Source organism: Cornus florida, unplaced genomic scaffold (assembly GCF_030987335.1).
Source record: "Cornus florida cultivar Cherokee Brave unplaced genomic scaffold, ASM3098733v1 CherokeeBrave_3.0.0_Hap2_Chr06, whole genome shotgun sequence".
Lineage (NCBI taxonomy): Eukaryota > Viridiplantae > Streptophyta > Magnoliopsida > Cornales > Cornaceae > Cornus > Cornus florida.
The window spans coordinates 46,992,327-47,020,123 of NW_026775576.1; the positions used below are offsets into that span (position 1 = coordinate 46,992,327).

The 27,797-nt window shown below is 33.9% G+C and overlaps 1 protein-coding gene across 1 annotated transcript; it reads left to right on the plus strand.

Moving 5' to 3' along the window:
• Positions 1-10,828: 10,828 nt before the first annotated feature.
• Positions 10,829-27,699, plus strand: LOC132314041 (uncharacterized). The gene is made up of 14 exons (XM_059812961.1): positions 10,829-10,894; positions 11,280-11,562; positions 11,934-12,211; positions 19,065-19,250; positions 20,029-20,049; positions 20,162-21,352; positions 21,510-21,837; positions 22,673-22,931; positions 23,011-23,227; positions 23,361-23,707; positions 24,172-24,654; positions 26,389-27,168; positions 27,355-27,580; positions 27,664-27,699. Exons 1-14 carry the CDS (start codon positions 10,829-10,831, stop codon positions 27,697-27,699), a joined length of 4,701 nt encoding a protein of 1,566 aa, XP_059668944.1.
• Positions 27,700-27,797: the final 98 nt, after the last annotated feature.

The window sequence follows — 27,797 nt, forward strand, 5'->3', positions numbered from 1 at the left end:
GGATTGGATAACACTTTATATAATGTGTACAGTCTAATGAATACTGCTAAAGAGCTCTGGGAGTCATTAGACAAGAAATATAAAACAGAGGATGCTGGCTCGAAGAAGTTCGTGGTCGGACGATTTTTGAACTTCAAAATGATAGACTCAAAGACAGTTATGAGCTAAGTGCAGGAGCTCCAGTTGATCCTACATGAGATACATGTTGAGAAGATGACTTTGAGTGAATCTTTTCAAGTAGCTTCAATCATTGAGAAGTTGCCACTTACTTGGAAAGATTTAAAAAATTACTTGAAGTATAAGCGCAAGGAAATGGGGCTTGAAGACTTGATTGTCAAGCTGAGAATTGAAGAAGATAACAAGCTGAGAATTGAAGAAGATAACTGTACATCTGAAAAGAAAGTCGAAAATTCTTCAATGGTGTCAAAGGCAAATGTAGTGGAAGGTGGACAGAAAAATAAGAAGAGGAAGCACTCTGGAGAAAGTCCCAGCCAAGGAAACTACAAGAGGTTCACTGGGAAGTGCTTCATATGTGGTAAGCTAGGACACCGAGTTAAAAACTGTCGTAGTCGCAAAGCACAACATAACCCCAAGAAAAAAACCACTGAGGTGCACATTGCTGAGGAAGATAAGTTGACAGCTGATATGTCAGAGCTAAATCTTTCAGCTGTGGTTTCTGAAATCAACCTTGTAAGCAACAATGGAGAATGGTGGGTGGACACAGGGGCTACTCGTCATGTTTGCTAAGAAAAAAAAAATGTTCACTAGCTATGAAGCTATAGACCATGGAGAACAACTCTATATAGGGAACTCTTCTACTGCAAATGTTGAAGGACAAGGAAAAATTAAGCTGTTGATGACCTTGGGGAAAGTGATCACTCTGAATAATGTGCTGCATGTACCAGACATTAGGAAGAATTTGGTCTCTGGATCACTCCTAAGCAAGAATGGGTTCAAGTTGGTCTTTGTATCTGATAAATTTGTGCTTATTAAGAATGGGGTGTATGTGGGCAAAGGGTACCTTAGTGATGGATTATTCAAATTCAATGTAATGACTGTTGTACCCAAAGTTATTAATAATAATAAAGCAAATGTTTCTACTTATATGATTGAGTCATCTGATATGTGGCATGGTAGGTTAGGACATGTTAATTATCATACGATTCGTAGATTAATTAACATGGATTCTATACCTAAATTTAGTATTGATTTAAATAAAAAATGTCAAACATACGTAGAAGCAAAACTGACTAGAACCTCATTTCACTCTATAGAGCGAAGTACTGAACCTCTAGCATTAATTCACAGTGATATCTGTGACTTTAAATCTGTGCCAACCAGAGGTGGGAAAAAGTATTTTATTACTTTTATTGATGATTGCACAACATACTGTTATGTATACTTGTTAAGAAGTAAAGATGAAGTCTTGGAAATGTTTAAACATTACAAGAATGAGGTTGAGAATTAACTTGGCAAAAAGATAAAGGTGTTTGGAAGTGATAGATGTGGTGAATACGAAGCACCATTCGTTGACATTTGCTCAGAACATGGTATTATTCACCAAACTACCGCTCCTTATTCACCTCAACAGAATGGTGTTGCTAAATGCAAAAATCGTACCTTAAAAGAAATGATGAATGCTATATTGATAAGTTCTGGTTTAACCCAGAATTTGTGGAGGGAATCTTTGTTTTCTGTTAATTATGTTCTCAACAAAATACCTCAAAAGAAAACAAATGTGACACCTTATGAATTATGGAAAGGTCAAAAACTTTCCTATAAATTCTTAAAAATGTGGGGGTGTCTAGTTAAGGTTGCGGTTTCTACTCCTAAGAAAGTTAAGATAGGTTCAGAAACCTTTGATGGTATTTTCATAGGCTATGCACAGAATAGTAGTGCATATCATTTCCTTGTGCATAAATCAGACATTAATTCCTGATATCCATGTCAATACAATTATTAAGTCAAGGAATGCTTATTTCTTTGAGGATATATTTCCATGTAAAAATCCTCTTAAAATAAATCATGATATTGCTAATAGCAATATACAAAAGAATATAGACCAAGAGTTTATAGATGATGAAAATAAAGAAGAACCTAGGCATAGTAAAAGAGCTAGAACATTTAAGTCATTTGGTCCTGATTTTCTGACATATATATTGGAGAATGAGCCATAAAGCTATAAGGAAGCTATGTATTCTCCTGAAACTCCTTTATGGAAAGAAGCCATAAATAGTGAAATTGAATCCATCATGCAAAATCATACTTGGGAGCTGGTGGATCTTCCTCTTGGTACTAAACCTTTAGGGTATAAGTGAATTTTCAAGAGGAAAATGAAGCCTGATGGTTCAATTGATAAATATAAAACCCGACTTGTTGCTAAGGGATACAGGCAAAAGGAAGGCTTCGATTATTTTGATACATATTCACCAGTCACATGAATAACATCTATTAGATTGTTACTAGCTATTGCAGTATTGCAAAATTTAGAAACACATCAAATGGATGTTAAGACTGCCTTCTTGAATGGTGAATTAGAGAAGGAAATTTATATGGAACAACCTGAAGGTTTTATAGTTTCAGGAAAAGAAAAGAAGGTGTGCAAGCTTGTAAAATCCTTATATGGATTGAAACAAACACCTAAATAATGGCATGAAAAATTTAACAAAGTAATGTTGTCAAATGGTTTTAAAATTAATGAGTGTGATGAATGTGTTTATGTGAAAAACACTAAAAATAGATATGTCATTGTGTGCCTATATGTGGATGATATGCTAATAATAGGTAGTAATGATGTTATAATCCAAACTACTAAAACTATATTGATCAAAAATTTCGATATGAAAGATTTAGGCATAGCTGATGTCATACTAGGAATCAAGATCTCTAGAATATCAGATGGTCTAGTATTATCTCAATCTCACTATATTAAGAAAATATTAGAAAAGTTTAATAAAGAAGATAGTAATCTTGTAAAGACTGCTGTTGATGTAAATCTTCATTTATCGAAAAATACTGGTCCTAGCATATCACAACTTGAGTATTCTCGCATTATAGGAAGCTTAATGTATTTGATGAATTGCATACAACCAGACATAGAATACTCAGTTAATAAATTGAGTAGATTTACAAGTAATCCAGGAAAGAACCATTGGACTGAAATAATCAGGGTTCTAAGGTATTTAAGATATACCATAAATTATGGATTACATTATTCTAGATATCCAGCAGTACTTGAAGAATACAGTGATGCTAATTCGATGTCAGATACAAAGGATTCTAAATCCACAAGTGACTATGTCTTTACTATTAGAGGAGGTGCCATATCTTGGAAATCTTCAAAACAAACTTGTATTGCCAGATCCACTATGGAATCTGAATTTATTGCTTTGGATAAAGCTGGTGAAGAAGCTGAGTGGCTTTGTAATTTCTTAGAAGACATTCCAAATTAGCCTAAACCTGTGCCCGCTATATGTATACATTGCGATAATCAATCAGCAATTGGAATGACACAAAGTAATATGTATAACGGTAAGTCTCGACATATACGTCGACGACATAATACCGTTAGACAATTGCTCTCAAGTAGGATAATCTCAATAGATTATATCAGGTCAAAAGATAATTTAGCAGATCCGATTACAAAAGGTTTGACAAGAGAGCAAGTGTATAGTTCACCAGGGGAATGGAATTAAAGCCGAAAGCTAACGAGTCATCTTAATGGAAACCCAACCTAGTTGACTGGAGATCCCAAGATCTAGGTTCAAAGGGACAATAGAAATTCTGAATGGTTCACCAGAAGCACTGGGAAGATTTAATTTTCTACCCATTTCTATGATGAGACAGTGCTACCTACAGCGATGAGTAGGATAAGCCATACTTTTAATGACTCTTATACCTTGAAAATTTAAGTGGGGTATAATATGATCCTCTTAATAAGAAGTCACCTATATGAGTGTGAAGTGGGGCTGCTTCTATGAGAACTTCTAAGGCTAAGTTTTCTAGAGCGCTCATGAAATACCAGGAGTTGTTCAGGGCCATATGAACACAACTATGAGAACCGACTTTGTGTGGGAAGGAACTGTGTGATTGTTATTGTCTTGGTTTACATTAACGGTTGAACAGTTCAAGACATCATGTTCACTGGTTAGCCAGTAAATCCAATAGTAATACACTAGGGAAGGTTCAAGGCCAAAAACTACCTATCCTGATGCAGTAACTTTCTAATAATACTCTCTCTAGTGTCTGTATCTTCTTCATTTGCATTTTACGCAAATTTCCATTCATGTGGGGGATTGTTGGAAACGGGGGCATTAAAAACAAAAACTTTGGATGAGATTTGGAATAGATTCCGCTAAGAATTTTTTGCGGATCTCTAGACGAGCGCGTTTCTCTCCGCAAGAAGATGAACGTGGTATATTTACTTTCTCAAATCTGTTTCCGGGTGAATGAGAAATTAGCTCCAAAGTATGGTATTTTAATAAGCCTAAATGGATATGCAAAATGTGGGAAGTGTTTATCCCACATGGAAAAAATGTTGAAACCAATTGAAATTTAAATAAGCCAAATTTGGGATTTGGGCTTGCGTTTAGGCTTGGGCCTAATTGTAAAGTCCGATTATTCTTTTTACTAAATGGAATTTTGGATTGAACCTTTATTTTTGGGCTGGGCTTATTTAAATGGGTGGTTGGTTTTTGAATTTAAATTAAAAGTTAGTTTTTTTTTTTTAAAGGGTCGCATATATTTCCAAAGGGTTGCATCTGTTTTCCAAAAAGTTGCATCTGTTTCAAAAGGGTTGCAACTGGTGCTGAACCAACATGACCCGTGGTTGCACCCATACCTGAAAAGGCACTTTGCTTCCTATAAATAACCCCCTTTGGGGTCATTTGCTAACACACCAATTCAGAAAATCTTTTTTCTCTTTTTGAATTATCTTTTTCCTTCTTTCTTCTTCTATAATTGTCTGTTGGTTCAAGCTCTAGTCTGTGGGTTCGAGCCTTAGTCAGTGAGTTCAAGTCCGACTTCAAGTCAGAGAGTACTACACCGAGCTGGTTCGCCTATTCCTTTGGTTTGCAATGCTACTACTGAAGGAAGACAAGTCGTTGTATCTTGGGAAATAGACGCCACTAAGTCTGTTAGCACCATAGCGGGGCGAATCTGTCTTAAGGACATAGAATCAAATTCTAGCCTTGATTTTTAATCAGTTCCTTTATTTATAGTTTTTTATTTTATTATATTAAACTATATATTATAAGTAATTATATATATAGATTATTATTTTATAATAATTATATATATATATATATATATATATATAAACATTATATTTTTACATAATATTTAAATAAATAGTACTATAGTATATGGTATACTTAGACCATATTTTAGACAACAACCTTTTATCAAAGACAATCTGAAACTCAAATAGCACAAGAGGCACGCAAAGCAGATAAAGAAAAGACCAGACAACTCGAACTTCAAAACAAATTAAGAGAGATTGAAAACAAACAAAGAGCTGAAGAGATATTAATCATGCAAAAAGATCCAGAATCAATGCCAACACAAGTCGGGAAAGCATGGCTAATTGAACGCCAAAATGAAATATTAGCATCTATACGCACACGCGGTAACTCAAGCTTTTCATAGGATTATCTCAAGGATTCCATATGATTGTTCTGTTTTTCCTAGTTATGTTTTTAATTCATGTCGTATTGTATTATTATTATTTTTTTTTTTTTGTATTGTTTAAATTTATGCCGTATCATATTTTTTTTAATAAAAAATATTGTATTATTTAAATTTTTTGTATGATATAGCCGTTTTAAAAATATAGCAGTTAGGAAAAAGTTAAAAAATAAAATTTATTAAAAATTTTAAAAATATTAAAATATTAATATTTTTAGAAAGGGAAAATGCACCATTGGAGTACATCCGATAGCTAAAATTTGGAGACTCTAAAACGTTGACGTAGCTATGAGAAATGCTGACATGGCTATTAAAAAATGCTGATGTAACGAATTCGGAGAGCCTAAATTTAGAGAGCTAATTGGAGATGCTCTTAGAAAACAAACCTTTCCCGGACGCGAATCTGCTCCAGTGCTCCAGTAAGGATCCAACGGCTGAGATCAAACCCACCTCAGCTCCCTTGCCTTGTCAGTGCCTACTTAGCTCCATCTCAGCGCCTAGTCAACGAGTTAGTGGACAAATTTACTGAGCTACATTTTTTTTTTTACTACATGTACAAATATCCAATACAACATACAATTATACGTTATACGTTATATAATATATCATATACAATATTATTTTATTCCAATATACTTCATCTTTACCTTTTTAGAAAAATTACAAATTATATTAATTCTTCATCTTCTTCTCGGTGTCATTTTTGCTCTGGTTATTCTTTCTTCTTCTTCTTCTTTTTCTTTTCTTGAATTTGATATATTTTGTTTTGGTTCTTGTGGAAAGGTGAAATCGTTTCCTCTTCGGTTTTCTTTTGCTTTGGTTCTTGTTGTATCTTCTTATTTCATCCAAACTGTAGAGTAACTACAATAAACCCTAGATCGAAAAGAATAGCATAATTTTCAAGCTAAGAATCCCTGAATCTATAAAATGTTCAGATCTAAGGAACTCTTAACCCTGAATAAAATCTAAACATATTAATCAACAATAATTCCAAAACCCATTTAAATTTTTAGACATTAATGAAGAATAGACAAACCCCAAAACAACAAAAATGAGAAAAAAGTTGGTCTGCAGCTGGAAACATGAAAAGCAAACAGATCCATATGGCAATGAATTCTCTAACAGATCAGACGCAACTATTTGATTTATACAATCTTATGAATGAGATTTCTTTGTAAGGTTGGATTGGAGATAAAATACTACTCTCTTTTCGGTGTTGAAGAATTTGACATAAATTTTGTTAATTTGTTATATATTTTTAGTGAGTTACCAAACCATTTATAATATTCTTATACCGTTTTAGAAAAATAACACCATAACGATTTTATAACTAACATCACAACTAAATTTCATATAGTGTAGGAACATATTTGTAATAAATATCATAACTTATTTCATTCAATGTAACTTAGATTTGTAAATTTAACTAAAGTCAAAGGAAAACTAACCATGTATTATTACTAACATCATAACAATTTCATAACTAACATCATAACTAAATTTTATATAATGTAGGAACACATTTCTAACATAAATCACAACTTTTATATAAATCAAATTATATATATACAAAAATATATATACAAATCTTATACAAATTTTATATACAAAAATATATTGGTATTATTCAGTATCCAAATATACGTATAACAATATATTATATACAAAAATATTTTATTCCATTCTTTTTCAGTATCCAAATATATGTATAACAATATAATATGTACAAAAATATTTTATTCCATTTATTTTTATTAAAATTACGAGTCTTAAATATTGATTATGTATCGGTACAATTCAGTATCCAAATATAAATTTATTTGATATTTTAGGATTTTAAAATAATTAACTAATTATATATATTTTAGAGTTGTGGAAGTTAATTTTTTTAACGTGTTAGAAAAATATGTTGATGCTATATGCAATTCATACATGATAAATGTTTTAAAAAGTTGTAATAATAATAATTTGATCTCTCCAACTTTTGTATTATATGCTGTTACAAAAAGTAGGTGATGGAATATACAAATCTTCCTACATATATGTTGCAAGTATTTGTGGTTCTTATTATTAATTTAGGATTTGTGAAATTGAGTTGTGAAAGTTAATTTTTTTAACTGTGTTAGGAAAATATGTTGATGCTATATGCAATTCATACATGATACATGTTTAAAAAAGTTGTGATAATAATAATTTGATGTAGAAGTTAATTTTTTTTAACATGTTAGGAAAATATGTTGATGCTATATGCAATTCATACATGATACATGTTAAAAGAAAATTGTGATAATAACAATTTGATCTCTCCAACTTTTGTATGGTATGTTGTTACAAAAGTAGGTGATGGAATATGCAAATCTTCCTACATATATATTGAAAGTATTTGTGATTCTTATTATTAATTTAGAAATTGTGAAATTAAATTGTGGAAGTTAATTTTTTTAACGTGTTAGGAAAATATGTTGATGCAATATGCAATTCATACATGATACATGTTTAAATAAGTTGTGAACATAATAAATTGATCTGTATGCGGTTAGAAAAAGTAGGTGATGAATCCAGCTTTCAAAATTTTTGATTACCAATAATCACTATTGGATTGCCGTCATATAAGATAAATTTAATATATCATTATGAATAAATTTACAAGAAATTCAAAATAACAACCTAAAGCTTATATTGATCAGAGCTTCAACTTTTCATGGACTGTCGGAATTTTTTTAGGGGAATTTCTCCTTCTCGAAAATTTTAGCTTCTCGCTAGAATGTATGGTGATTTTTCCGACTAGATCTCATTTTGTTTGTTTCAGAATGGACCTTCTTTGAACAGGGAAATCCTTTTGCTTATTTATACGTCCTCAATTCAGTTTCTTCGTCGGATAATCTGACTTGCTCTATTTCTTCGCCGGATAATCTTGCTCTGTTTCTTCTTGAAAATCTTTATGTTTATGTGTAAGAAAAATCTTTATGTTTATGAGACAAAGTGAAGTAAATACAGTTTTAATTCATTTGCCAACTCAGCAATTTATCCCTCATTGAACAGTTTCCGGTGAGAGGGCAATGGAGATGATCTTTTTCCACCTTTCCCTTCACTCTCCATTTTTATAAAACAAACCTAAATCAATCTTTTACTTGTCTCTGATTTTTCTTCTTAGAATTCTTCTTTTTCAACGTTATATAGGATGTATGCAACTTTCTATTCTATTCTTATCCTTTTTATTTCTCTTTTTCTTGAGACAATCGGTGAAATCATCTTCTTGAGTTCCTCGCTGCTGTCAAGGTTTTCTCTGTAGAAAGAGTGTCTCGTTTCATCGAGAGTTCTGGTTTTGTGTTCCTCGTGATCTTTTGGTGGGGTTTGGCTGATTGTTGGTATGGATGTCCATCCCAGTTGAGTGGATCTTGTGGGTTTTCTATGCCATACCTGTGTTGGGTGGGCTGATTGGCCTTGGCGATATGGCGTTGGTATGTAGTTACTCTCACTTTCGTTTTTTGGTCGCTAAATTTACCATATTTGTGAGGCTTTTGTGGTGTTTTATTCCGTTATTAAGTATTCTGTTTTATTTTCCTTTTAATTTTGGCTTTCGGTTATCTGATGTGGATGAATCGGTCCTATGTCCTCGGTCGATGAGGGAGCTTTGGGGAATTAGTGGTGTCTTGCTTTGTTGGTTGAATTTGGGTCTGGAAGGGTTTTCTTTTCGTCTCTAAAGGTGCATTGCTTGGGAGTTCCTTGGAATTGCTAGCAATCGTTTGGAGTAGGGCGTCAAGGAAATGTTCTCGGACGCGACGGGTTTTGCCGGAAGGATGGTTGAGGCTCGGGTTTCATTGGACGCCGATGAGTTGTTCTGGTTGGGTAAACGAGTAGCGGTGGTGGTCTCCGGCAAGCTTGATGTGGAAGTTTATGCGACGACATTATGTGATAGGCCTGTTTTTGTGTATAGCTTTTTCTGTTTTTACGATATTGGATGGTTTTTGGATGGTGGATGTCCCGTCGCTGTGTAGTTGGCCGGAATATAAGGTTCTTGGTGCTTCGGTAGGTGTCACAGGGGTAAATTCTGAACACGAATCTAGTGGCCTGTGATGGCACTAAGCAAGAAATATGAACAACTTTTCTCTGAATTTCTAACTTAGCTCAGCCAACTCACACTTGCTGCCTAGAACACACAGCAAGTAAAACACTCTCACACACAAGTATAGTTGCAAGAATGTACGGACAATAACACCCACGAATTTACAGAAGCATATGGCTTCCAACCTTTTACTATTATTCAGGAAATAGTACAAGGAAAGGCTTTAACCTACAGAAGCATACAAAAGTCTCTGACAACACAACTCTGTGTCTCACTCTCAATCTCCCCTCTCTACAGAACCCACATTAGCAATATATAGGCAAACTCTCAAAACCGCCCATAACTGCCCACTAAAGTGGTGGATGACACCCCCATCTACCCACAACTACCCACTAAAGTGGTGGATGACACCCCCATCCACCTAGGGTCACGTTGGCACCCACTAAGTGTGCCAACACTACATATGTAGTTGACAACCCAACTACTAGCTTGTTGGCACGCTCTACTCATGCCACTTGTCCATAGGAAGTTACACATTATCTGCCACCTTCTATATATCAACATAGTGGAAGAAAATTGACTCTAACCACCTGTGTGTTGTCCCCTCAGATCTGTGCCACATGCATGGGAAGTTACTCAGCACACCCCCACTCCCCATAATATATGTATATGAGTGGGAAGTTGGGAAGTTACTCAGCACACTAGTGGGAAGTGTAACTTCCCCTAACCAACTGAGCCCACTTAGTGGGAAGTGTTAGTAACTTCCCCCCAACCAATTAAATCCACTTAGTGGGAAGTGTAACTTCCCCCAACCACCTAAACCCACTTAGTGGGAAGTGTAACTTTCCTCAACCACCTGAGCCCACTTAGCCATCTTCTGTAACCATAAGCCATGTCTGAGTCCCCTGAGCCAACCTTGCACGCTGAGCCTTGCCTACGCCCACTGCCTTGTGCCCATGTCCCTGACTTGACTATGCCACATGTCCATGACTTGTGTGGTCCATGCTTTAAGTAACATCTGAGCTAACCTTGTGAACTTAGTCCGTGCCAAATCCACTAATCTGCACCCACATATAAATGTCTCAAAGTGCACGACATCCAAATCGAGTGCCGTCTGCGCCAACCATCTTCTATGGACTCAAGGTACCTCCCAAAAAGATCCCGAGCCAAAACTCGAAGCTTCACTTTTTCGCCATATTTACGAAAATGCCACTGGGCACCCCCGGTGCATGTTGACAGCATCCCATGGCTGTCAGGGGGCTTGTCAAGGTCCCAATCTCGTAAAAGTAGGCGTGATCGGTGAGTTTGGCTGGGTAGGCTGTGGTGGTCGGCTTTTGTTTGTTTGGAGGCCGACTTGGTGACGTCCTGGGTGTCGTTTTTTCAAGACTTTTTTGAAGATATTGATTGCGTGTTGGGGAGTTCTTTCTTTGACTCTTTTCCCTATTAGTCTTAGATGGTGCTTTCTATCGTGACGTCATGTCTGCCGTGTATTCAAGATTTTTTCACTGATCTTGTTTACCTACTGTAGGGCCATCTCCTTGACTTTCCTACTGCTTTGTCTAAGTTGGTGCTGCAATTATGCTCCCCAGGTCTAACTCTTCAAGTGTTGCAGCCTTCTCTTGTCCCAATTGGCTTAACGTGTAAGGCTCTGATGGAATGGCGTCTTGAGTACGCTTCTGAACTGGTTACTAACACTTTGTCTATGTTGGTGCTGCATTTATGCTCTCAAGGTCTGTGTTTTAATGTGGTGCAGCCTTCTCTTAACTTTGCTATGACTTTTTATAAGGCGGTGCCACGACGTTTTTTTCGAGGTAAGCTTGTTTCTTATTTACGGTTCATTTACTTACTTACCTTGGTGTTTTGAGTTAGTGGCGGTGCCTACTTAGAGTAATTCTGGACCTGTATAACCTGTTGGCTTTAAGTGAGCCGTGTTGTTTTCTGCCTTCTAGGCCCATTTTATGGTTTCCTTTTGGGTCATTTCTTTGGAAAACAGAGGCCCATTTTGTGTTCATTTTCTTTGGGGGTCTATTGGTTATGTCTTGGAATGGGCTGATGGCTTCCCTTGTAGTGGGTTATTTGGTTTTCTATGCTTGCTGATCACTGGATTTACATTGGGTTCCTCCCAGTATTTTAGTGGTGTGTATTGAGGGTGTTGCTCTTTGTCCCTTTGCTATCTGTATAGTGCTCCAGGATCTCCCCTCGAATTGGGTTCCTTCTGTGTGTAGACAGAGGTACGAGGTGGTTAATGCTGTTATCCAGCTTTCCCGGAGTCATGCTCATACGGATTGGTGGGATGCAATGGTTTTGGATCTTAGAGTGCTGTTGGGATGGGCTTCTATGTTTGGTCTGATGCTTTATAATGAGGTGGCAGTTATCGCATGCCTTCTGGATGTTGTCAGTAGCGTCATACCATTTTATATTGTCTGGTATCGTCCTGTAACAGTTCCAAGCAGTCCTATGGTAGAGTTGATTAGGAAGGGTGCGCGCACACATTTATGTCTTTGTCTCTATGCTTGAAGTGTGCTCCTCCTCATTTATTTGTGGCTTTGATGAATATAAAACGTTTCTGTTTGCCAGAAAAAAAAAAAAAAAAAAAAAAAAAAAAAAAAAAAAAAAAAAAAAAAAAAAATCACTTTTACTTTTCTCTAATTTCCATCATCCAAAACAGACACTTGTCCAAACGTATCCTCAAAATCTTCCCAATGAAGATTGGTTGTAGTCAACACAGCAGAGCAGTGGGGTTGAGTTGCCCAATCTGCTTGCACCACGTCTAGACTCTTTGGTACTAGTATATGTATATTATATTAGGGCAAAAATCCTCTCCATGGCACCTCTCACCGGAGAGGGTCCAGTGAGGATCCAATGGCTGTGATCAAGCCACTTGTTCAAATTATGCCACATCATCACTTACTCATCTCCAACTCAGCACAAAAATAAAAATGTTTATTCAGCTATTTTAATTTTTACCACAAGCACAAATACCATATACAAATATACTTATACCATACAATCAATACATCTGCCTCCCATCTCTCTCTTCCTCTGTTGACCAAAAATGAGATCTTAAACCTCTCACACACAGAGGTCCAACCATGGTGGATGTAGAGATGGAGTTCATCGTGGATTTAAAGGAGCACAACCTCCTCTCCTACGATGCGGTGGTGCGTGAGTTTCGCGGCGCCAAGGCAAGACCAATACTGATCTCAACCTTCTTCCTCTCCCGGAATTCACTTGATCTCGCCGAAAACATCGTCTACCGGAAACTCCGATCTTGCATCATCTATTTCCAATTTTGGGACTTCATTCATTTTCTTTTTTTCTTTTTCAAATAAAAAAAATTATGAAATAGATAATATATATAATTAGGGAGAAAATTTAGAAAGAGAAAACTATATTTAGAGAGATATATATTTATGTAAATAGATAAACAATTTATCTTTTTTGCAATTAAGAAATAAATGATTTCAGATATTGGTTAATATTGGTCACCGTTTTTTATTTCTGTTAACATAATTAGTTTTTTTTTTTTTTTTTTTTCTATAAATATATCGATACATATAGTCATATGTATTACGTTTCTAATGGTAATAAATTTGATTTATGGAACAAATATGATTTTTGTTAATATAATTAGTTTTTTTTTTTCCGCTTGTATATATAAATATATTGATACATATAATCATATATATTACCTTTCAAATGGTAATAAATTTGATTTAAGGAACAAATATGATAACTTATTTCATTAAAGCGAAAACCAAACAAAATTAAGTTTCATATAGTATAGAAACATATTTTTAACATATTTGACTAGTATGCATGTGTTATAACATATTTGTATATGATTTTATGTTTAACATACATTATAGCTTTTATTTAAGATGTTCAATGCAAGTAAACACTTGATAAAACCACTAATAGAACACATCTTTTACAGCAACACATTCAATTCTTTGTACAACATTTCTCTTAATTTAATTCTTAAATTAAAGTGCACATCCGCATACATGCTTTAGAAAAAATGAGTTGTTATATAAGCGTAGTTGAAAAAATGAGTTGTTAAATACATCTATTAGTGAACCTCCACGAAGTAATCAATTCAAAACACCCCATGTAGCTACCACTTGATTAAGTAAATACATGTATTATGACCAATTTAGACCAAAGGAAGCTGAAATACGCATCACAATGTTTGACTAATATGTGTAACAAGATAATTGTATAAAATATAAGATATCTTTCTTAACATGCATCACAACTTTTATTTACGAAGTTAAAGGGAAGTGGACGAAATCATTAACTACACATCAGAATGTTTGACTAATATGTGTTACAACATAATTATATATAATATATGAATTCTTTGTTAACAAGCATCACAACTTTTATTTACGAAGTTGAAGGGAAGTGGACGAAATCATTAAATACCCATCAGAATGTTTTACTAATATGTGTTACAATATAATTGTATATAAAATATGGATTCTTTGTTAACATGCATCACATTTTTTTTTTACAAAGTTGAAAATAATTGTTAAATACCCATCAGAATGTTTTACTAACATGTTTTACAATATAATTGTATATAATATATGAATTGTTTCTTAACATGCATTACAACTTTTTTTTATAAAGTTGAAGGGAAGTAGATGAAATCATTAAATACCTATAAGAATGTTTTACTAATATGTGTTATAATATAATTTTATATAAAATATGAATTATTTCTTAACATGCATTACATTTTTTTTTTTTACGAAGTTGAAGGTAAGTGTTAAATACCCATCAGAATGTTTTACTAATATGTATTACAACATAATTGTATATAAAATAAGAATTCTTTCTTAACATGCATCACATCTTTTTTTTACGAAATTAAAAGTAAGTGTTAAATACCCATCAGAATGTTTTACTAATATGTGCTATAATATAATTGTATATAAAATATGGATTCTTTGTTAACATGCATCACATTTTTTTTTTTACTAAGTTGAAGGTAAGTGTTAAATGCACATCAAAATGTTTTACTAATATGTATTACAACATAATTGTATATAATATATGAATTGTTTCTTAACATACACACAACTTTTTTTTTTACGAAATTAAAGAGAAGTGGACGAAATCATTAAATACTCATGAGAATGTTTTACTAATACGTGTTACAACATAATTGTATATAAAATATAAATTTTTTCTTAACATGCATTACATCTTTTTTTTACGAAATTGAAGGTAAGTGTTAAATACCCATCAGAATGTTTGACTAATATGTGTTACAACATAACCGTATATATATGAATTCTTTGTTAATATGCATCACAATATTTCATTTACGCAACAACATCTGAATGAGTAAAATTATTGCCAAGCCAAATAAAATCAGGCCTGCAGGAAAGAAAATAAACAAAGCTTTTGCGATAGACAAATGTACAGATATCTCCACTGGAAAACATATTATCTCTCAATTCAATTAACTGATTTTTTAAATAACACTCACTATTTTGTTGGGTCTTAATTTATTGAATAATAATTAATTGAACTTTCACAAACAAAATATAAAACAAAATTACTAATATATCACAAATTGAATTACTAAAATCAGATGTAAAAATGAATTATAAATTACTGCAACAGATTAGCCATTAACTATAAAACTCTAAAAATCACATGTCAAATCTATTTAACATAAAACAATTATTATGAGCACTTACAACAGATAAATAAAACCACCATGTGTCGTGAAGATGAAAAATTATAACAGATAAACAATATTATAAAATAATTATTATAAAGACTTATAACAGATAAATAAAACACAGACTTTGCAAATTTAACATACCAAAATTATGAAAATGCTAAAAAACTAACAAAATTACAAATATCTCTAAATCAGAAATGAACATATAAATAAAACCATAGACTTTGCAAATTTAACATACCAAAATTATGAAAATGCAGAAAAACTAACAAAATTACAAATATTTCTAAATTAGAAATGAATAAATAAAATCATAAACTCTGTAAATTTAACATACCAATATTATAAAAATGTAGAAAAATAAACAAAATTACAAATATTGTATGGTGGACTACTTCTACAGAATGTATGGTGGCCTTTTGCTTCTCGCCAGAATGTATGTATATTTTCTACTTCTTGCCGGAATGTATGGTGCTTCTCGCCGAAATGTGAAAGGGACAATGTTTTGCTTGTTTGATGAAGTTGTCCGAATTTACGAAGCTTGGTCTTGGCCATCAACAGAGATTGACTTCAATTTCAGAGGGAGAGAAACCTGAATTTAAGAGGGAAATAATGAAATATAACTTGAAGATATCAAATAAAATTTTGGGGGAAATTAGTTTTATGTTTTAGAGGGAATTTAAATTTCATTTAGTATACAGAAAATATTGATTCTTGTACAGATATACAGACGAATGTATGTATATACAACTCACAAGGTAAATATCCTTTTTACTAAAATGGCCACGTCACCATTTACCCCTCCAAGGACAGCCTCCGGTGAGAGTTGCCTTGGAGACGATTTTTCTCCTATTATATAGGCAAGGATGGGCTTTTTATCCATAAATATATATATATATATATAATATTCTCATCAGATTTAACATTTTGTTGCTTCTAAATTTTGCACTCTGTTAATTTACCAAATAAAAACCAACACAAAAATCAACACAGATACATCTACAAGATTGATGGTACCTGTATCGTATAGGCTCCTGGAATATTCGTATCAAAAAAAAAAAATTATTAATTTTCTTCTGTCACCTTTTCCCAAGCTTTCTGATTCCTCGTTTGATTTTGGGTTTGCTTTCTCTATTGGTAAAAGAGCATAGGATTCGACCATAGACATATATACATTGCACACTCAAAACACACACACACACACACACACATTTGTATGTGTGTACGGACAGACTATCGAGATGAATATCTCTTTCTTTTGACAGGGGTGCAAGTGTTTGTACTATCTATACATTCTTCACTTCTCGTTTCAGGTTCCTTCCTTCATAACTAAGAAACCCATTTCTCTCTCTTACAATCTATAGCTATAATTTCTCTCTCTAGACATCTTTTTGATGGAATGGAAGGTTTAAAGGGTGGAAAGTAAAAAGGGGTTTTGTTATTGTGATTACATAAAAGCATAGTTTGAAAATAATGATGGAGAGGGTTTCTTTGTCTAACAAGGGGAAAGGGCCCAAAGAAGAGTTAGCTGATTTGGTGTTTTCATGGTCTCTTGAAGATATTAACAATGAGGATCTGTACAAAAATCAGGTCTACTTCTTGTTTCATTCTTAATTTTTTCTGATTCCTTTGAATCTTTGTGACAATTTTTGCTGCTTTTAGATTAAATTATTGATATATTTGGAATATAATATATAGTTGATTGATGCTTACCAATGGCATTAATGGACTTTAATCATGATTTTATACCTAACACGATTTTGGCATAAATGGGCTGGGCTTTGTTCAGGCCCAATCCTATCAAAATTTCATGGTTTCATATCAGTATGAACATATAGAGGTTTCTGTTTTTCGTTATTTCTGTTTCTACTGCTCTGTGCTTTTGCTCTGTTGGTGATTCCTGATTAATAAAACATGCTCATGGGATTTATTTATTGTCTTGGATCAATTTATTGAACAATGTTGTATCATTTTTGTATTGACAAATCATAGTGAAAGTTTGTATGTTTTTGTTATGCAAAAATTATTACTGACTATTTAATATAATTTTATTTATCTTTTTTTTTTTTTTTTGTTAAAAATAATTTTATTTATCATGTTTAAGCAGATTGCTTGAGTTTTTTTTCCCCAGGATGTTAATTTATGTTATAGTTTCAAAATTTCAGATTATGCTCATTTTTTTTTTTTTTTTTGGGAAATGTTTTTCTTTTTCTTCTAGCTAATCTCTGAATTTCGATTGAAAATGGTAAACTCGCATGTGACGATCATTTGATTAGTGATTTTCATGAAACTTTTTCTTATCAACATAGTTAAAATTTATTTCATATTTTAATATGCTCATTTTCATTTAAACTTAGCAAGCTAAATTCCCATGATTTGTTTCCTGAAATGTCAGACTCATATTGTTCCCCTTTTTAACAACATGAAAAAGAACTGCTTTGACTCTATTAATTTATTTGTACCTTTTGTTATATCGACTCTTCTATATCACTTGTGTACCTGTGCCGACGCGACATGGATATGGTTAGAGGATATGCGTGAGATTGGACACCCCGATCCTTCATATGGATTGATGGAAAGGGAAAAAAAACTCAAATTTAATAGCAGAGATGAGTTTTCTATCTAAGAGATATATGGAAATCGTTTTCTTTTGCCACATCCCATTTAATTTGAGTATTAATTGAGTACATTCTTATAAAAAAACAGCTTTAAACATTACTATAATGAAACATATAATGAAATTACAAAGTTCGAAAACGATTATCTTCAGTAATTTTTATCACAATGTTATCATTTTCCATATCATTACTAAATTTATATTCAATATCTGATTTAGTTCCACTAATTTAGTTCCATTATCTTCTGTCTCTATTACATTTCCCCAAGCTTCTAACATCATTGCCAATAGCATTATGTCATCAGCAAATAATATGCACAATGGAATGCCTCCTTGTAAGTCTCTCAATTTTTCATCCAAGATTATCGTGAATACATATGGATTTAGTATTGAGCCTTGGTGTAATCCTAATTTTATAGGAAAATCATTAGTCTCCCCACTTATAGTATTAACTTTAGTTTTTGTATCCTTATATATATCTTGAATAAGTTTGCAAATTTTGTAGGAATATGTTTTCTTCGTAGAGCCAACCAAATTATATCTCTTGTTACTGTAGCATATTTTTTCTAACCCTATGAAAATCGCGTGTAGATCTTTTTGTTTTCTTTTGCAATCTTCCACTAACTGCCTTAATGAGTAAACGGCCTCTATAGTATACCTCCCCAGCATAAACTCAAATTGGCTTAAAGCCATTTGATATCAAGATCTACCTTATCTTTCTTACTGCAAATACTGGAAGAACTGATGATTTTGCTGCTGTGGCTTGTGCTTACTAAGTGCTAAGTGGGAGCTTGCTTTTACTTATTGATTACATATCTTGCTCCTCGATTATTTCAGAAGTATAGTGTCAAAGCACCTACTTTATTGGTTAGGAAGCCATTTGAAAGGCCTCCTTATGCATTATGTATCAATGATTCTTTATCCTTTTGGTTGGATTATCTTTCCTTTATTGAATCTTCTGAGAACTAAATTTAAATTTCTTTGAATCTGTCCAGGTGGAGAAGATTCCTCTATCATTTCAATCGGAGGATAATTATCTTGGTTCATATGTTTTTCCTTTACTGGAAGAAACACGAGCAGAACTGGCTTCCAGTATGGAAATTCTATACAGAGCACCTTTTGCAGAAGTGATCTCTTTTAACGAGTGTAAGCTCCATGGAAAATTATTATACGATGTCAAGGTTGATTACTGGAAAAACAGATTTAATTGTCATGCCAAAGAGCCTTACAGAACGTTGCCTGGAGATATTTTTGTCATCTCGGATATGTAACCTGAGACTATTTCTGATTTACAACGGGCGGGAAGGACCTGGACTTTTGCATCATTCACTACTATCACGGAGGATGAGAATGAAGATGATAGCACAACTACTCGTTTTAGAATCAAAGCGTCAAAAGAAATTGAAGTCAAAGATGGGATGTGGAAGTCCATGTTCGTGGTTTTCTTGATAAATATAACAAGAAGCCAAAGAATATGGAATACATTGCACATGTTTACAAATATGAAGATTATCAAGAAAATCTTGCGCGCTGATTCTGTGGTAAGAAATATGACTAGATTAATGTTGCATAAACATTGGAATATTCAATTAAATACATGGTGGAAGTGAATAATTAAAAGTCAATATGGATTATGGAAGTGAATAATGCATGAACATAGTGATGCTAATGCTAATATCATTTTTGTAATGATTCAACACAATATAACTTCTTTTGAAGGGTTGGAAGAAGGAAGTAGAAAGTAAATAAAATCTTAAGGGAAAATATTACTGGTGACTACTTGGGACGCATGTTTGTCACAATGTATTGGTAATGTCAAAAATGTGTTTTCTTTTCATATAAATATAGATTGACAATCATTGTAACTTCATTTCCTTAGGTGTCCTTGCCTATGCCCACTTGAATCTTCCTTCCATATAAATGTATATTTGAGTTTCATATTCTCTTTTTGTCTTTTAGTTCTCATATGTTCTATCTCATGTACCTAAATTTCACTCTTTTCCGTTAATTGAGATCATAGTAGAAGTTAATTTCTTCTGATGTACACTTAACATTACGGGATCTTGGTTGATATTTTGATTGTGGCAAACAGGTTGAGGAAACATGTGATTGTTGTTATGGACATAACAATAGCCAATTAGCTGAAAGATTCAGTACAAGACTTTTGTCTAAGCTGAATGAATCTCAAACTGAGGCAATCATGGATTCTCTCCATAAAATGGAATGTAGACACAAGACTTCTGTGAAACTTATATGGGGTCCGTCTGGAACAGGGAAAACTATGACTGTCAGTATGATGCTGTTTAGCCTCCTAAAACTGAACCACAGGATCCTTACTTGTGCCCCAACAAATGTAGCAATAAAGGAAGTAGCCTCTCGGGTGCTAAAGATGGTTAAAGAATCATTTAAAGCTGATTCTGCAAGGGATTCTTTGTTTTGTTCATTGGGGGATATTTTATTATTTGGGAATGAGGACCAGCTGAAAATTGGATCAGAAATTGAGGAGATCTATCTGGAATATCTTGTTAAAAGACTTGTAGAGTGCTTAGGACCATTGACCGGTTGGAAGCATTGTTTAAATTCCATGATAGATTTTCTTGAAGATTGTGTTTCTCACTACCAAATTTTTGTTGAAAATGAATTGTTCATGGCAAAAGAACTCTGCGAAGACGGTGAACCTACCGAGGTGGAATTCAAATCATTTCTTGAGTTTGCAAGAGACCGATTCAAATCTACTGCATTACCACTCAGGAGATGTTTATTTAAATTCTGTACCAATTTACCAAAGCGTTACATTCTGGAACATAATTTTCAAAACATGGTATCTCTTATTAATTTACTTGATTCGTTGGAAATGTTGTTGTTTCAAGAAAATGTGGTTTCTGAAGAATTGGAGGAGCTTCTTTCACGTCAGGAAACAGTTGAAGACACTTCTGAGGCTCTTGTGGATACGTCCTTACTGCTGCTGTGCATGAGACGAAGCAAGTGTCTTTCTGTTTTGAGAACTCTTCGGCTTTCTCTGGAGAAACTTAACCTTCCAAGTGTTATGAACATAGATTCAATAATGGAATTTTGTTTTCAAAGAGCTTCCTTAATTTTCTGCACTGCTTCCATTTCATATATGCTTCATTGGGTGGAAATGGAACCACTGAACTTGCTTGTTATTGACGAAGCTGCCCAGTTGAAGGAGTGTGAATCAACCATACCCCTTCAACTTCCGGGTATTAGGCATGCTATTCTCATTGGTGATGAACGCCAGTTACCAGCAATGGTCAAGAGTGAAGTAAGTCAATTCTAGTAGTGATGAATTATAAATTCTAGAGATAACTAGATTTTTGCATGGTTTTCTCAGAAAATTTTTACATTTTTTTTTCTTTCTTCTTTTTTCTATATTGATTTTATAATGGCATCTTTGACACATTGAATATATTTATTAATAGGTTTCTGGTAATGCTGGTTTTGGAAGAAGCTTATTTGAAAGATTGAGTTCATCCAGTCATCCTAAGCATCTGCTTAATATACAATATAGAATGCATCCGAAAATTAGTTTCTTCCCTAATTTAAAATTTTATCACAAATCTATCTTGGATGCACCAAATGTTAACAGTAGAAGTTATGAGAGACACTATCTTCCAGGTCCAATGTTTGGTCCTTACTCTTTCATAAATGTTATTGGCGGAAAAGAAGAACTGGATGATGCTGGACATAGCCGGAGAAATATGGTTGAGGTAGCTATTATTTTGAAGATAGTGCAGGATCTGTACAAAGGTATATCAAGTGCAAACTAAAAATGTCTGTAGTACAAAATTAACTTTGTTCCTTGACATACTATGTGTTTATAGAACATGGTTTCATGTTCCTATCTCACTTTTACATCATCATCTACAGAAAACTATTATCAAGTGCAAACTAAAAGTGTCTGTAGTACAATATTAACTTTGTTACTTGACATACTATGTGTTTTATGAAATGATTTCATGTTCCTATCTCACTTTTACATCATCATCTACAGAAAACTATTTTTCATTTTTATTATTATTATTTTTATATTAAATCATTTTTTGAGTTTGCAGCAATATGATTGCATTGCATAGTAACTGTCTAAGTTGATCTCTTTAATTGGACAATATGGGCACTGAGGGTCAAGTTAAAGAGATTTGGCAAGAATAATATTATCTTTTGTAAGAAAGGAGACCGATTAAGGTTTCATTAACCATTGAAGATATATATATAAGGAGAGAGAGAGAGAGAGGGAGAATACTTGATATGACGAACCTATTTTATGAATTTTCTCCCCCTTCTTTCCGATAACCCAATAGAGTGTCAAAGAATAAAATAAAATTGTAAACAGGATTAGATAGAATTAAATACCAAAATATTGACATATGGTTACTTTATGGAGGAAGTTTTCATACTATTTTCCCAACAAATTTGATGGAAAACTTCCTCAAGTCTTATCCTTTCTTATCCCTGCTAAGTTTAAGTTATCCAGGTAAGTAAGCTCTACAAAGAATATTATTGGGGCTGTTTCAAACTTTTAGTTGTTAACGTATGCTATTAGTTTGGTTTTTCTTTTTGATGCACGTATTATATTCATGTACAGCTTGGATTAATGGCTCTAAAAAGAATCTTAGCATTGGTGTGGTGTCTCCCTGTGCTGCCCAAGTTGTGGCAATTCAAGAAAAACTTGGACGGAAGTATGAGAACCTTGCTGGTTTCATGGTGAAGGTGAAGTCTATTGATGGGTTCCAAGGTGGAGAGGAAGATATCATGATAATATCTACTGTAAGAACTAATAGTAGAGGATTCATCGGGTTCATATCCAGTCCTCAAAGAACTAACATTGCTTTGACTAGAGCTCGGTACAAAGTTAAAGAAATTTTTATCGTGATTTCTTTCTAATCTTCATATTTAGAACATGACCTTTCCACATCTTTCCAGGCACTGTCTTTGGGTTCTTGGAAATGAGAAAACCCTATCCAACAGTGGATCAGTATGGGCAGAGTTAGTCCAAGATGCTAAGGATCGTCAATGTTTCTTCAATGCCGACGAAGACAGTGATATAGCCAAAACAATATTAGATGTGAAGAAAAACCTTGATCAACTTGATGATTTGCTTAATGGGGCCAGTACACTTTTCAAAAGTGCAAGGTGGAAGGTATATAGCTTCTGGTTGCCAAATATTTATTGTCCAATCTTTTCCAATTTCTAGAATAATTTTGTAGCTTTATCATTTGGATTATTGGTCTTTGGCTTTATTCTAAAAGTTTCTTGCCCACTTGATCTCCCAGGTTCTTTTCAGTGATCAATTTAGAAAGTCATTTGGAAAATTGATGTCTGTCCATTCAAAGAAGTCTGTTTTGAACCTTTTACTTAAGCTATCTAGTGGTTGGCGACCTAAGAAAAGGAGTGTGGACTCAGTTTGTGAAAGCTCTTCACAGAGCGTTAAACAATTCAAGGTTGAAGGGCTCTATGTTGTATGCACAATTGACATAGTGAAGGAATCTAGGTACATCCAAGTTTTGAAGGTTTGGGACATATTGCCTTTAGAGGAGATCTCGAAATTGGTGAAATGTCTTGATAGCATAATTGCAATGTACACCGATGATTTTATCAAGCGCTGCAAATGTCTTGAGGGGTATGTCTGTTCTTTTGCATGCTATTGGAAATGACCTATTGTTGCTAAATGCTAAGGTGCTATTTGGTTCATGAATTTGGTGATGGAAAACGGAAGTCATTGCAGAACACATCAATACTTTTCATGTTCGTTCACCACAGAAAATAGATTCAAAATGGAATATGAAGAAAAAATTTGTAATTCTACATTTAATTTCCCTATCCCTTCTCTCAATTCTTGTCCAATTTTAATGAATTTTAAATTTCAGTCACATCTAATAATGAGAAAAAATTGCAAAGATTTGTTTTCTTTTGTCTTTTTCCTATTGTTTTCCTTTTCTTCGCTAAATCTTTGAACAAAACAGAGCCTAAGTTTTAATTGATGCTGCCTTATTTTGATTGTTGAAACTATAAATGATTTAATTATATATTTGAGTTTCAAAGAGTTTTTTGCTTTCTTTTAAATTTAATTTTTTTCGTGTTTAGGGACTTGGAAATTCCAAAGAGTTGGGTGACCTCTTATGACAATGTCCGGTTTCAGAATATTTGCAACACTGAATTTGGGAGTGAATCAAGTGTTGCAGCTGTTGATTGTAGAAGTTATGTTGAGAATTCAAAGGTTAGTGAAAGCTTGTTGCTGATGAAATTCTACTCATTATCATCTGGTGTTGTGAGTCACCTGCTTTCTGGCTGCGATGGTGGGGAACTGGATCTCCCCTTTGAAGTAACAGATCGGGAGCTGGAAATTATTCTCTTTAGTAAAAGCACCTTTATAGTTGGACGGTCAGGCACTGGAAAAACTACTGTTTTGACCATGAAATTATTTCAAAAGGAGCAACAACACCATATGTCTACAGATGGATTTTATGTAGTTGAGAGCAGTGCCACTAAGAGTTCTAGCCAGATAAACGAGTTTAGTGAGTGCATCGGAGAGACTAAGGGAACTGCATTTCGCCAGCTATTGTTACAGTTAGTCCAAAATTGTGTTATGCTATCAAACAACATGTCTCACAGCTGAAAAGGTGCGTATAATTTTCGAGTTTGGAGTTGTTGGAATACACTCTATTTTGTTAGCATGATCATCTTTGCCTTTTCCCATTTAAATAATGTCAGGCCAAATGAATTAACTTTTTTCTGTTTGTTTTGTTATGCTAAATGCTAGACTATTTATTTTCTTATTGGTGGCAAGGGTGTGAACTACTGATCAGTCAATTAAAGTGGCTATTCCAACCTATTTGGTATTGCTAACTTTGCATGATAAGATGTTATATGCTTGTCAGGACATTTAGACTGATACAGACACTTGTAGAAGTCCCATAAATCATTTCTGTTAGATGAAAAGCAGGCATGTACACATATAGACTGATACAGACACGGGTGACGGGAGTAGAAAATAATGACAACTCACCAGTCATGTGACCATTGGCTCCGGAATCCAGAACCCAAGTAGGTTTTCCCGCTTTAACATGAAAAGCAGGAGTACCTGTGATGCAGCAGCGGGTAGGGGCGATTCGAAATTAAGAATAAGAATGAGATTGAGAGAAAAAGGGAAGAAGAATGGAGGGAAGAGAAATCAGAAGAGAAGAAGAATTCAGAAGAAGAGAAATCAGAAGAGAAGAATAATAGAGGGGGAAGAAATCACGATAATCTCAAAATTCAAAATCAATAATAATCATCAAAAGCTGTATTTCACAATGTCTAAACCAACATATAAATAGGCATTGAAGAAAAACCCTAAAATTCCTATTACCTTAAAATAAGACCCTAAAATTCAATAATAATTATAAAAGCAAAAGTCTTAATTCTATCTTTCTTTCCCACGTCTCCAATAGTAGGTGTGGGCCATATGGACTTCAAGCTCTCGGGCTAGGCTCTCCATCATTCCAACGGTTGAGAAGAACTCTCCTCCGGAGAGTAAATGCAAATGCATATCTTCAAAAAGTAAGAGTCAATATAATAATGTTGTTTTGCTACAATCCATGTAAAATCTGAAGCTGGAAGGTAATTGTGAACATCCCAAATACGATCAATCCAATCCACCTTATATCGCATGATGTCATATATATATATATATATTGCAATGCCTTCCTTTCCAAGTTCATTTAAATTATGATTTGGTGTGGCAAGCTCCATTGAAGCTCGCCACATGCTTCCTTCTTACTGGTAGACAATTTCTCTCTTGATTCACACCTTATGCGTGAGCCTATATGGCAATATTTGAATTGTTTTGACCTTCATGGTATAAAGTCTTGAATGTCCCATGATGCCCTAATATGATCCTTTTTCAAATAATCAGGCAATAATCCAGCGTGGCAAGTTCTCTAGGACTCGCCACATGTCGTCTTTCCATTTGACCAAAAATAATGGGATAAACACTTTTCATTCTCATAATTTCTTCCTATATAAAGGAGCCTTCACCATTGTATTGTAGATGAATTAAGAGAGAATGTAATGAAAGAGATGTAGCCCTTTGGGCTTTGTGTGTCGTAGATGTAAGCCCTAGTGGCTGAACCACATATATCCTTGTCTTCTTCATGTTTTAATTTCTCTCTTCAACTTTTATTTTTTGCTTTGCAACACTTACCTTCTAAAGACTTCTAGAGAATTGTCTTGTAGAATTAAAATATACTCTTGTATGCATATATTAATACATGTTAGCGGCAGGATTCTTTTTCCTAATGATAGTCCTATTTATTTGTACAGCTTCGCCCATGGTGGAAATTTTTCAGCAGAAAACAGTTCAATTAATATGGATGATATGGAAGAATTTAAAGATATCCCAGATTCTTTTGTTGAAATTCCTCCTAACAAATATCCTCTTTTCATAACGTTTCATAAGTTCTTAATGATGCTTGATGGAACATTGGGTAATTCATACTTTGAAAGATTCAGTGATTTAAGGGAATTTTCTCATCGTAAAACTGGAACTTCAAGATCAGTTGCATTGCAAACTTTCATAAGAATGAAGGAAGTTAACTATGACAGGTTCTGTTCATTTTACTGGCCGCATTTCCATACCAAGCTAATAAAGAAGCTTGATCCTGCTGTAGTGTTTACCGAGATAATTTCCCATATAAAAGGTGGCCTGCAAGCAGGGGGGACCCTTGATGGTAAACTTAGTCGAGAAAATTATGTTTTACTCTCTGAGGGCCGGGTGTCCCCTTTGAGCAAGCAGAAGAGAGAGGTAATCTATGATATTTTTCAAGATTATGAAAAGATGAAGATGGAAAAAGGTGAATTTGATATAGATGATTTAGTAATTGATCTTCATCATCGACTACAAAAGGAAAGGTTTGAGGGTGCTGAAATGGATTTTGTTTATATTGATGAAGTGCAAGATCTTACCATGAGACAAATTGCTCTTTTTAAACATGTTTGCAGAAATGTTGACGAGGGCTTTGTTTTTTCGGGTGATACAGCACAAACTATTGCAAGGGGGATTGATTTTAGATTCCAAGAGATACGACTATTGTTCTACAATGAGTTCATTTCGAAATGAAGAAGTAATGAATCTGATGGTAAAAAAGAGAAGGGACAAATATCGCAAATTTTCAATCTGACTCAAAACTTTCGTACCCATGCTGGTGTACTTAATTTAGCACAAAGCACAATTGATCTTCTTTACCGTTTCTTTCTTCAATCTATTGATGTTGTGAAACCTGAGACCAGTCTTATATATGGTGAAGCACCAATTTTACTTGAGTCTGGGAATGATGAAAGTGCAATTGTTACTATTTTTGGAAACAGTGGAAATGCTGGTGGCAACATTGTAGGATTTGGTGCTGAGCAGGTCATATTAGTACGTGATGATCGTGCTAGGAAGGAAATTTCTGACTTTGTGGGAAAGAAAGCCCTTGTTCTTACTATAGTGGAGTGCAAGGGCCTAGAGTTTCAGGTGAACCTTAACTTTAAACTATTTATTTATTTATCTTCTGTTTCTTTAAATGGTCACTGTTACATTATTTTTTATTGAAGCAGCCACCTGTAATGTGTTTGAGAGAAGCAAAATTATAGTTAGTAGTGGATCCCTACATGTCTCAGTTTCCACATGGTGAACAGCAAAGATAACCCTTCTGCTGCTATATTATATATATATGATTGCGACTCTGTTT